We start from the raw sequence: 13,704 nt of genomic DNA, 5'->3' as shown, positions 1-13,704 counted from the left end.
ACACAGTCCTGGTGCCATTAGTGCCACATCATCAGCGTACGCAACCGCTTTTACCTTAAGTTGTATTAAGAATTTACTAATCAGACATAGCTAATGAAGTGAGGATAACACCCAAAGAATTCAAAGATTGTTAAAAAAATAAATAATAAAATTGACGACTTTTCCAGAAAACTTGGAATAATAATAACAGGTGTTTGAAATAAAATATCCCATTCAAATATCCACTCGTTTAAAAATGAAAGAAATATTACTTTTAAAAACGGTTCACTAGACAGGGCTAGTTTACCGGGGCGGAAGCCCTTGGTCGGGAAAAATCCGAGTCATTCCAGTAACGTAGAACCGGCTCCCATGGGAATATTACATTACTTCGCAAACAACAGTGAAATAATTTTAAACTTTTTAAAACGCTTTTTATTGGCATTCTAAAAATAACCTCTAAACATACGACCCCAGATGCCAACACTTAAGTCAATAATTATAAGTATAACATTCCCTTCATTTACTCCACATCAACATTGCCCGATAGAGTTTACGAGGGGGGCCTTTTATATGTCGAGATTAGAGAACAAAAACAAATTTTAAGCATCGAAAATCACTTTATTGTTTTTCAAAATATTCTCCATGAAGATCTATAAACTTTTGCATGCGTTTGAACCAATTGACGAAGCACTTTGCCACTCTGAATGAGGTACCTCCAAAACTTGCATTCTGAATGCCGCAACCGCTTCTTGAGGTGTCGAAAAACCTTAACCTCTCAGTTTGTTTTTTACGTACGGGAATAAAAAGAAGTCATTCGGTGCTAAGTCAGGACTATACGGCGGATGACCCATTAATTCGATGTTTTGGGTGCTCAAAAATGCAGTTGTTTGAGCCGATGTGTGAGAGCTCGCATTGTCCTGGTGAAGAGTGATCCGTCTTTGGCGATTGGTTTTCCTAATTTCTTGGAAGACAACTGGCAAACAAATGGTTGTGTACCACTCAGAATTTACTGTTCTGCGTTGTTCTAGTGGTACGGTGGCGACATGTCCAGTTTTTCCGAAAAAACAGGCGACCATTTGCTTGGAAGTACTTCGTGCGCGAACAACTTTTGTTGGATTTGGCTCATCTTGAAACACCCATGCAGTCGACTGCTGTTTACTTTCGGGCTCCTACGCGTAAATCCATGATTCATCATTTATCACGATGTCATAGACGTGTTTCGAAGCCCCGCGATCGTATTTTTTGAGCATTTCCTTCGACCAATCGACACGAGCCTTTATTTTGAGTGATTGACAAATTGTGTGGGATCCAACGCAAACAAATTTTTTTGACAGTCAAATGTTTATGCAATATTGAATGTATGCTGGTCCCACAAATGCCTAAGATTGTCTCAATCTCACGATAGGTCACATGACGATCTTGCAATATCAGTTCGCGCACAGCATCAACGGAACAACAACTGATTTTGGACGACCGTCACGAAATTCGTCTTGGAGTGAACTACGACCACGATTGAATTCACCATACCATCGATAAACACTGGTCCTTGATGGAGCTTCATCGCCAAAAAATGAATTAAGTTCATCCATGCAATGTTGCAGAGTTAATCCACGTCGAAAGTACTGTAAACAACACAAATAGCGCTGGTATTTCAAAACGTTCTGAGTACGTAAAAGCCAAAAAATATCAAATTTTGCGATACAGCTGTCAGTTGCCAGATTGCAACAGCAGGGTTGCCAAATCCCGAAATATAACACTTAAAAATTCTGAATATGTTCACGCAATTCATTGACTGAAATCGTATGGTACATTTACAAGCGTATGAATACTTGGTAAGTAGGCGTTTTTGGGAAATATCATTCTGAGCTTCAATTTAGAGACTCAATTTTTAATGATATTTGGTCTGAAATCGACAATTTTTTTCCATCATTTCCCGTGATAATTCAAATGTAATAATTTCATAGAATTCTCACAAAAGACATTAAAATTAAAATCATCAGTGAGCAATTCTAGTTACACAAAAACGTTTCATTCAAATTGGTTACAAAATTATTTCATTTGTAACAATATGCTCATATATTGTACATATATAATTGGCGCTTACACCCTTTGTTTGATGTTTGTCCAAGCTCCTCTTCCTATTTGTGGTGTGTGTGCTGTTGTTTTTCCACGAATGGGGAACCTACATTTTATGCCGCCTCCGAACGGCAGATGGTTTTTTCATGGCAAAAATACCTTCCGAGGAGCGACCGCTATTAGAAAAGACTTGTTCTATCATTTGGTGTTTCGTGCCCAATCGATTACGGCGACTGCATTTTATTATAACTGTTTTACTTAACAAAGAAAATTATTCCATGAAAGGGCGTGATTACACTGATCAATCAAACTAACACTTTGTGTAATTTTTAAATTACAGTAATTGTTGTGTATTTATAGTAGGTATAGCTTGTATTTATTATTTATTTAGTGACATTAATCTCTGTTTCACCAATTATATATGTATATAACACAAAACATCGACTAAAATAAACTATTATCTTTTTCAAAAATAGAAATTAATACAAGTATTTATAACTTTTTACATTTCCTCCTGTGTTTTTCGCAAATCATACTCCAAATTGAGCTCCTAGCCGGATAATAAAGATCAGTTGGATTAGGTTAAAGAACTGGAAAGGGCAGGATCGGCAAAACATATATCGGGCCGGAGTTATTCTTTAGCCTTAGCTGTCACATTCCTCCTTTATAAGTACGGTACTTATCTCTATGATTAAAATTCTTGCTAATGAAGGAAATACGCCGAAAGTTGAGGTCACGCCAAAGCTATTTGCCTAAAGCATTTCTGCCTCTGAGGTCCCGCCATACACATAGACATAAGTAGAAGTTAAATAAGTGACCTATCAACTCGCACCTTATACTTATAAGTACATATGGGACGAGTATATGACTCTCAAATTATTTGGTAGGCATTACCAAATGTCATATCTCCTTCCACGGAGCATAATACCATTTCTTCTTCTCGTAAACATCCATTGGATTGAATGAACTGGTAAAGTTAGAATTTTTTCAACTTGGCTGCATAGTGTTCAAATATTTAATGGAGTTTGCATAAAACTACTGAAAATATCAATTATTCTATTAGCGTACATAGTAAATGTGTTTTTAAAGTGAATGAGTAGTTTACGACATGCTGCGGTATGCTGCGCTCCAGAGAGTGAATTAATAAATTTGAATTCCTAATAAATGGCCTCCAAGCTAAGGAGATCAAATTGCGGGGGTCTAAAATATTAAACAAATAAAAGAAATTTGTGTGTACGAACTAAATTATGCAAAGATAGGCATACAAGTGGAGGATAAATAACTTAAATGTAGTGAACATTGGTGATAGAGACATAAGAATGTGAAAGGAAATATCTATTTAGAAAATACGCAGTCACGTAGACTTTGGCATCTTCAACCACGAGTTTGATTAAGCAATATAGAGCTTTAGGCAGTAGTATCTGCAACTTAAGTTTAGGTAAAGTTCAGTGAAACACCCCTATAAACGAGATTGCAAAAGACCTAAGACTTGTTGCAAGAAGCGATTGGCCCCGCAAACAATTATGTTTTTTTTTTAACAAAAACAATCTGCCGCCGTAGCCGAATGGGTTGGTGCTTGACTACCATTCGGAACTCACAGAGAGAACGTAGGTTCGAATCTCGGTGAAACACCAATATTAAGAAAACCATTTTTCTAATAGCGGTCGCCCTTCGGCAGGCAATGGCAAGCCTCCGAGTGTAGACTGTAGATCCCTCCATTTGTGGAACAACGTCAAGACGCACGCCACAAATAGGAGGAGGAGCTCGGCCAAAAAGGATGTACGCGCAAATTATATGTAAGATAAGCTTCAGATATTTACAATGGGCTTTTTCAGGAGTTACCAGTGCTTCTTGGCTAGCCCTTTTCAAATTTCATTTCCAATCTGTAGGGTTCTATGTACACTAGGGTGGCCGTTATTCATGTGGAAAAAATAAAACACCTTTATTTTTTGAGGATCACCCTCTAGAAAAGTAAGGTTACCAAAAAAACTGCAAATTATGAAATATTAAGCCTAGAATCTTAAATCTAGAGCCTAAAGTTGAAAAATAAAGAAAAATGGGTATTTTAAGTAGTTAGTAAGTAAAGTAAAATAAAAAAAAAGTGTATGTGTTTTATGTTTATGTTGCATGGTTCGACATCGCAATCCACAGAAGTATTAAGATTTTTCACCATTCTTCTTTTCTTCGTTCTAACGCAATGCTTTCATCCGATAAATACCGTAAATGATTGCATATCTTGCCAACAACTGCAGCTGATAATTGTTTGTCAATCCTTTGATAATGATAAATCTCTAGCAGAAATATTAAATCTTGATTGGGTGCTTCAGCAGCAGCAGTGGAACAAAACCATACTTTAACGTAGAAGCTATACATACAGATGTATATCGCGTAAAAGCTGTTCTTCACGGACTGTTTACTTAAATTCATTTCTAAAAATTATACATTTTCAAAGAATAAATAGCTTTGGGTATCTAACGTGCGTTATGTATAGGTCCAGGCAGACGGAAATCAACTTTTTCTTTCGATAAAGTTCCAAAAAAGGATTAAAGAAAGCTGTAATAACTCCTCGGAATAGTCTCGTGCATGATATCGTGATAATTCATTCGTACAGAATTCGACCATTTCGTATTTCACATAATTTAGCAGTTTTGCCACATAATCATTCTCTATACCAGCCTTGTAATTAGTTTTATCCATTCCACTTGGCCTTAAATCTGTCAAATATTGGAACTTTCACACCTGATGTACCACTCATTTTCGATTAAAATGCAGCTCGCAGAGATAATTCATAGTTTGTGTCGGTGCAGCTGCTTGCACTCTTCCAGTATTTGCAGAGATCGTATCAAAGCATTCCGCGGTATTTGTTTTTTCAGCATTCCATCGACCAACAGTTCGTGAACAGCCTCAGCAATTTTTAGGTCTGTTGAAGTAGTTAATTTTGGAACTCCCTGTTAATTCAGGAAGCATTTTTCCCGCTGCAAGCTAAAAAATAAAATATTTTTATATATTGAATAATACAAAATAAAAACAATTTAAAAATTCAATTTTTCAATGCCTTGAAATTATTTTTAACACATGTAGATATTTTCAATCGGCTTTTTTTACGTTCCTCCTGTAATGTTGTCCGATTTATTAAAAGTGTAACAACGGGATGTCCAAGTGCTTCTGCGACTGCATTAATTAAATGAATAGCCGACCTATCAGAAATTTTCCACTTGTCCAAAGCTTCAAGAAGTCTCGGCGTTAGGAATTTATTTTTGCCTCTTCTCAATGGCCGCAGTACTTCCGTATCCATCATTTCAAGTTTCGGATCAGCTTTCGGACGAAGAAAAAATTTCTTGATCTAATCAAAATTTATTTTTAACATTAAATTTAGTAAATTAAATTAATCAAACATTGAATTAAATACTCATTGTTCATACCTTGGAAACTGATTCCTATCGACTTATTACTTTCATCAATTTGCTTTCGCTTCGGGCTTTCTTCTGCACTTAATCGATCTAATTTTTGTTTATCTTTTAGAATGGCTGTTTTATTAATTCCAAGCAAACATCCTGGACGCCCTTTCTCACATTGTAAAAGAAGAACAGGTTTATCAGTTTCATCCTTCATCATATATAGAGCATCAATGTGTGCGATATAGAAAAGATCATTCAGTTCATTAACAAACTCCATCTCTCTTGTTCGAAAAACCTCCAAATTTTTATTTTTGTTCTTTTGACGATTTTGCCATTCTTGATAAAGCTTTTCCACTTTTTCTATACAATCTTGTTGTTTTCGAACTGGAATCTTTGCCTTTTCTTCTTCTTCTTTTATAGCTAACTTTGCGCTCTCACGAATAGTTAAGTAAGTAGTAAAGTACAACACTAAATATAGAAGAAAAATAATAGAAAGAAAGTACAACACTAAATGCTAAGAGAGTTGCAAAAAAAAAAAAAATAACAATTTCAATTGAACTTCATTTTTTTAAGAATAAGATTCTTTTGTGAGTGCGCACGTGCACCTTGCAAAAAAAAATATGTATGAAAAACCTAGTTAGAGCCAAACAATATCAGAAAACTAAATCATTGCAAGAATTTATATGAGCACTTGCTAAGTGTTTACACTTTAATTTTTTTTTTATGTAAGATACTGATTTTTAGAGCTTTAAAGTTTAGCTCCTCTTTGCTTAATTTCTTAAAATTTAGCCTTCACAATACTGTGATCAAATAAATATTTTCAAGCGATTCTGATCATCAGTAAAGTGTAAAAACCAAAACACATCTAACCTTATTACCTGTCAAAAACAAACTAAATATGGCGAATAAATGAAATGAAATGCAAAGTCAACTTACTTTTTGATCACCTCGTATAAACGCGCCCAAAATACTTTTGACTCGCTCGCCTTAAGTATCCCTCAAAGGTGTATGCGATGTACTAATACAACTTAGCAATATTTTATTTCCATATACACGCCTTTAAAGCTCCATGGAAATCTACCATTGTTTGAAACAGTGCCAGAAGTCTGCTTCTTTCAGCCTTTTCAGTTTACATGTATTAATACCTTCGAACCTTGGAAGCGGATAGTAGCCCGATGCATGATGTAAAACAGACAATACGAAATGAGTCAATGCCTTGCCTAGATGGAGGACACATTACTTGCTTTCCACAATTCGGGTCGTTTTATCATTATCGTTTTGGAAAGTTCAACAAGAATGAAATACGGCTGTATTAAAAACGCATAAACCACTCAAAACCAAGTGTGTGTGATAAGCATTTATTGCCATACACTTCTTTGAATAGATTGTAAAGTTTTAGTAAAATTTCAAACAATTCATTTATATCTTAACATTTTTCCGGCGAACACTAATTTCTTTACATAATTAGTTCGAAAGATAATGACTTACGCTAAACACCTGGTGTACCCCTCACATTTGCCGTTTACGTACTTCTCCTATGACAGCGTCAGTAGCATTATTTAATTAATTAACAGTCATCCCAGATATGTATTATATGTGGCATCACAATGGCACTTGCTTGGTATTTTAATGTTGACATCAAACTGTACATTTCTGAAGCCGACAATATCATGTGATACAATTCAGCAACTCAAACTATCTTTTGCACCACACAATAGAGAATTTGCTTGTCCTTGACCCGTCTTGTTGCTGTTCCACATATGGAAAGAACTACATTTTTATGTTGTATGCGATTATTAGATGGTTTTTATGAGAAGTTTTTTATTGCAGAACTCAAAATACTCGGAGGCTTACCATTGTCTGCCGAAGGTCTACCGTTATTAGAAAAAACGTTTTCTATCACTTGATGTTTCATACCCAGAGATTCGAACCACGGCACTTCGGAATGGTAGTCATGCACCAACCCATTCGGCTACGGCGGCCACCTTCATATTTTTCATGAAAATCTCTTTCCTCGATATTGTGTGAAGTTTTCTTTATAATTTGGCAATGCAGGTTGGTTCGATAAAACCATAGATTTTCTTTTAAAAAATATCGAAATTATGTTTTTATTTCATCATATTTTTCAGCTTTTAAATCGTTTCTTGCTTATTGGTATAGCTCACACTTTTCAGATAGCCCCATAGAAAGATGGCCAATGGTGCCAAATTGCAAGGTCTCGGTAGCCATTTAAGCTCGTTGCTTCGTAGGAACTTCGTTCACCATAGGGCCATTTTATTTTATTTATTTTTTTTTTGTTGTTGGGTGAGGTAGGGTTCAAAATGCCTTCGCACTTACAGCGACCGTCGTCTAATGGGTAGGCTGAGGCAACTCTGAGTGCCGCTGTTCGTTGCACAGCCTCCAGTGCTTTGCGCTTGGCTTTGCAGTTTAGCACAATTCCCCATACTTCGCTGCCATACAGGAGAATTGAGCCTGTGGCCGCCATAATTAGCTTTATTTTGCTGTGTATTGGTTCAACTTCCTTCTAGCGTCCTCAGTGTCCCGAGCTGGTATGACCGCCGCTATATCGCCCGCGTATCCCACTAGATATGTATCTTCTGGCATTTCTATGCTCAATATCGTATCGTAGCTGTTAAAGTGCCTGAGCGATTAAGTTCTGCGGCTCGTCCGATGCTCCCCAACATCAGGTTAAAAAAGTCACACGACAGCGAATCACCCTGTCTGAACCCTCGTTTGGTATCAAACGGCTCGGAGAGGTCCTTCCCAATTCTGACGGCGCTGCTGGTGTTAAGCAACGTCATCTTGCAAAGCCGTATTCGTTTTGTGGGGACACCAAATTCAGACATCGCGCCATACAGATAACTCCTTTTCGTACTGTCGAATGCAGCTTTGAAGTGACGAAAAGATAGTGAATGTCGATTCTCCTTTCGTGGGTCTTTTCCATGGGTTTGGGAGCCGCCGCTTAAAAATCACCTCCAATGAAAAGATTGAATAAGCCTCGCATGAGAACTACCTTTACTATCGTGGATGTTAGCTTTGCTAATTTTTGCCGTTTTGTACATGCATACATACACATTTCAGTGCATACAAATTCATACTTTCAGCCTGTCCGTTTGAGAAATATGTAGTTTGACACGAGTGACTTCACAGCGTCACCTACTTAAGACGCCACACACACTTAGCTGTTAATACTCGTAATACTATGACGTAACTTAAAATTTGTAAGAAAAAAATCTATTATTTGCATTTCGTGACAGTTATTAGTCATACACTTAGAAGTCGGGAAAAGAGAACAAAACAAATGTGAACAAAAGTAAGTATTGTTTATCGATTATAGCGGTACAAGTAAGTGAATGCGGGCGGTGCGGACACAGGCAATATATTTTAAGGGCTATTCTTTAAAGTTTGGACTTATTCAACCACTTTAGCGGCAGAAAAATTATCTGATAACTCATACTATGTACTGTACATATGTATATGTATGTATGTTTGCATGTTTGCAAGTGCGTCGTAAAATGTAACGAGATTTATGTCTACCTGAGACAATATAGGCAGAAGATTAGCATTAATTGTATTTACCGTTCGACAGCAGTGATGAAACTTGGTAGACGAATTAATCTTAAGCTATATCTACCTCGATTTAAAAATTTTAAAATATTAACCTAGCACATCACCAGATAGCTAAGGTGTAAAGCTTTACAAAGTTTCACTTTATAATGGAAAGTGCCGGACAAACTTCATTTTCATCAGCTTAATTTCGAATCGAAAGAGATGGCTCAATAAATATTAATTTTATTTATAATTTAAAATATATAATAAATTTGCCACACACAAAACTTTATTTTTGTAAATTAAATTTAAATCAACTATAAACCGAAAGTATAGGAGGAATTGTCTATTTACATATAATATGGTGTTACAATATATGAACTATGTAGAGAAATCTATGAAAATTTTCCCCCACAACATTTAATTTAAACAGTGCAAAAAAATTAAAAAAGTATAATCCCTAGGGTCTCATAGGGTCTCATTTTTAGTTTTATGCCACATACAGTCCTCATTTTATATGAAATTCTGTCATCACCCAATTATTTTTTAATTTTTATAAATCTTATTTTGAAATGTTGCTTATGGCTTTACCTCTATTCTGATCCATAACTTTTATTCTATAACGGAGTCTATAAAAATTTTGCTTTTTCTTTGGATAAAATAGTGCTAATATAGCTACTAGCTAAAGTTACCACTCTTTGATGTTTGGCCTACAGCTATGGTGAAAAACGAAATTTAGCGACTAACTTCGGCTGCTCCGGTTAGGTCAGCCTATAAGCTGATTCTTTTAAATTCGATGAGGGCCTAAATGATTTTTTTATTCATCAGAAAAGTTGGTCACGGTCTTTAATCCTTCTGTATGCCGCTGTACTTGTTAATCGAACTTTGAGTAAATTTTTCCTCTGCTTCTCAAGCCTTTTCTTTGTACTACTTGTGTAATCTCCACATTCAGCATATCTGGCTTACTTCAAAATATATGTGCTATATATTCACCCTTCTTTAAGTCACTCATAGTACCTACCCTCACGCCAAATTGAACGTATGGGCCAAAGTGGATCTGGAAAGCAAACAACAGGTCAAATTAGATCGCAAAACTCGATGATAATTTTATTTTATTTCGGCCCGTGTATCCCTTATTATGGTGTCTACAAATAGAGGGAATTACAGTTTTATTCCGCCTCCGAATGGCACGGATGGTTTTTTATGAAAAGCTTTTTCACAACAGAAATATCATACAGTCGGTGATTGGCCACCAACTTTGAACTCGAATCCATGGAATGATGCTCTTGCAAAAACTACGCGGCTACTGTGACCGCTTATGCTAACCTCTAATTTAATTCAGCTCCTTTCGCGTCAATTCTTTTTTTCTTTTTTCTATTTTAATTAGTTTCATGTATATTTCCGTCTTCATTTATTTCGTTTGATTTTATTTCATTTTATTTTGTTCGTTCTTTTTTCTTTCGCTTGCAGAAGTTCATCCAAATGCGATCAAGGTTACAAGTGGCAAACTATGTATTATTTTTGTTGTTTTTCTCTTTATCACGTTGCATATTTGTGAATAATTTGCAACACCATCGTAAATTAGTCACTCTGCTGAGGTAGGACTATATCCATATGATTATAGCACATTTCTACAGAAAAAGATTACCATAGCAAAAATTTGTCTAAGCTACGCAGAATTACGGATAATTTATAAGAATGTGTATGCATGGGTGTAAATTAATGTTAGCGTCTTTTAATTTCTAGCGTACCTTTGCGAACATACGTACATACTTAGTCTTGAGTGAATTTCGTGGCGATAAGAAAGCGTCCGCCAGGAAGACTGAGATAAAACCTAACGATTTATTGTTGTATTTTTTTTTGCCTTAAACATTTTTATAATAGCTGCCGTGCAAATATTTTTTATTTACTTCTTTTCCTTGCAAAAGTGTGACCTAACATTTATCGCTTGACATAATCTCTACCAAAATATAATTACAGTAGACAGCGATATGTTCCGGTGCAAAAGCTACAGAATTTAAACCAGTATGAACAAAGCGACCATTGCAGTAGTGTTACTATTAATCTGAGGTATGAAAAAGTGAAGGTGCATCATTCTCAGAACTACCACCTCAAAATAGTGGTCAGACACAGTTCAGAGAAACTATTTAATCGCATTAGTAAAATTACTACAATAGTCACCAACATGGACGCTTCATCCATCGAACAGCCGAGCACTTCGAATGCTCCAAAGCAAGCGAAAATCAACTCTTCCGCAATCAAATCCAACACCACAAATACTGCCACAACCCCAAAAGAGAACTCTAGAACGACGGCGACTCCCACCCTCGCACAAATTGGCAAGCAGGCATCGCACAACTTTCGGCTTAGCCAAATTTCCGATAGCGGTGCGGAGAGCGGCGACGAACAAACACGTCTGATCCGCTCACCCTCCGCACGTTCGCATAAATTTATCATCATACCCGCCACACCGCCCACACCCATCGGCACAACAAAAGAAACCTCTCCCCCAGTTCGTCAAACCTTCTCAACAAGCTCATTGTCCACACTAGCAGCTGCAATCCAGAAGACGCCTGGCACAAGTCAACAACAAAAACAGCAGCCATTACAACGACCGAAATCGGTATCCCGTCAATTGTCCGCGTATGCAACGACTACGGGAGCAGGTTTAGCAAGCACAGCACAAGCGCAATCACCGCCACAGCTGCCGAGTGGAATGAGTAAAATCCATGCACCGACAACAGTTAATCAGTCAATGCTCACACCACACACCGCTTTTCATTCAACATCTCCATTATCATCATCATCAACGCGTTTAGAAAAATCACAATCGGATGTAGTTCATCAGTCGACTAATACGAGTACAAATACGCCAACAACAATAGCGACTATGCTCAATAATAATGCAGCTGGCGTGACATTTACAATTGAGGATTGCGAATCGGATGGAGGTGGCGGTGATCGTTTTGATGGGGGTGGTGGTTGTGGTTTCGTTAGTGGCGGCCACATGCCTGCCATCGATGCATCAGTTCATCCAGATATTGCAACCACAATCAGTTCAATTAAATCCGCGACGAAACTCATACCAAAATACACGATCGCCAATACACAAACCCCACTCTCCTGCTCTACCACAGCGTTAGTTACAACATCCACAGCACCGGCGACTACAGCTGCTTACCCCTACTATCGCGGCGCCTTAACCACCAGTGAAACAATGCCATACCTACAGGGTATTGGTTCGCGCGCTCGCAGCGAAAGAAGCAGCATGAGATCGGTGGTGTCAGGTAAGCAATCAATACGAAATTAGTTCATTAGCTAATGAAATTTAGTTGGGTTAGAACGAGGGGAGTTCAATAAATACCCGTGTTAGAAATGAAGAAACGCGAGCCATTTCTTCATCTTACTCGAATAGCTGCCAAACCCATACTAATCTATCAATGAGCCTGTTATTTGTTTTGCGGTCGTTTGATAGATGGCAGCACACGATGCTAACACCAACTCTCCTCAGTAACGCCTCGTAAAGCTTTCAAGGGGTCGATGTTTAAGTGGGGATTAGAGGCAAAAAATTAGAGGCGTAATTGACTGTCACCAAAGCCATAAACTATATTTTTACATTAGTTTAAGATCGAATTAAATTTAAGCAGAAAATACTTAACATAGTATGTATATCTAAATATGTAATATAACAAAATAATATGGCGAAAAAACGGATTATTACCGAAATTTTTAAGAAAACAGAGAGGAAGGCAGAAGTCAGAATACAAAATCGGCAACTTTTTTCAAAATAAGTTTGTTATATATGTATTTTTCTCATTTTCAGACACAGAAACATTCAATAAAAACAATGCATTATGCATTAGTATCTGTATTTAAGCACAACAAATGATGATAATCTGATAAATCTGATTTTGCTTACTTTTCTTTCATCATAAATTCTGCTAAGGCACAGTTTTGCACGAATGAAACTCCAAAACCTGAAGTGCTAGAACGCTTGGCATTTGCAAAAGTTGCCAAATTTTTCATCGAACACGAAATATTGCCTCATTGATTGAAACTCGAATAAACTCAAAGTCCTGCGAGGAAATAGAAAGATTGCTGGCATAAGATTATGTTATATGACACATATACTATAATTATCATTATATATTATTTAATTGGCTCTTACATCCTTTATTGGGTGTTTGGACAAGCTTCTCCTCCTATTTGTAAGGTGCGTATTCGAAAAAACTTTTCCTATAATTTTGCTGTTTCATGTACGGAGATACGAATCCCGAGTGGTAGTCACACACCAATCCTTTCAGCTACGGCGGTAAGCATAAGATTATATATATATATATATATATATTTATATATATAATTGGCGCGTACACCCTTTTTGGGTGTGGTGTGCGTCTTGATGTTGTTCCACAAATGGAGAGACCTACAGTTTCAAGCCGACTCCGAACGGCAGATATTTTTATGAGGAACTTTTTCATGGCAGAAATACACTCGGAGGTTTGACATTGCCTGTCGAGGGGGGACCGCTATTAGAAAAATGTTTTTATTAATTTTGGTGTTTCACCGAGATTCGAACCAACGTTCTCTCTGTGAATTTCGAATGGTAGTCACGCACCAACCCATTCGGCTACGGCGATCGCCTAGATTAAGTTCTTTAAAAAAATAGATATATTCCCTACTCATCAATACGAGTACCTATTTA

The 13,704-nt window shown here is 36.9% G+C and overlaps 1 protein-coding gene across 1 annotated transcript in view; it reads left to right on the top strand.

The window, feature by feature from the left end:
• The first annotated feature begins 1,418 nt into the window (after positions 1–1,418).
• Positions 1,419–13,704, top strand: part of LOC128863066 (sodium- and chloride-dependent GABA transporter ine) — a 46,103-nt gene continuing 33,817 nt past the window's right edge. The window contains exons 1-2 of the mRNA XM_054101968.1: positions 1,419–1,811; positions 10,983–12,289. Coding sequence (XP_053957943.1) covers positions 1,801–1,811; positions 10,983–12,289 — 1,318 coding nt within the window. The 5' untranslated portion in view covers positions 1,419–1,800. The remainder of the gene's footprint in view (positions 1,812–10,982; positions 12,290–13,704) is intronic.

The sequence above is a fragment of the Anastrepha ludens genome, chromosome 5 (genome assembly GCF_028408465.1).
Source record: "Anastrepha ludens isolate Willacy chromosome 5, idAnaLude1.1, whole genome shotgun sequence".
Lineage (NCBI taxonomy): Eukaryota > Metazoa > Arthropoda > Insecta > Diptera > Tephritidae > Anastrepha > Anastrepha ludens.
This window is presented reverse-complemented; position numbering and strand designations above follow the sequence as displayed.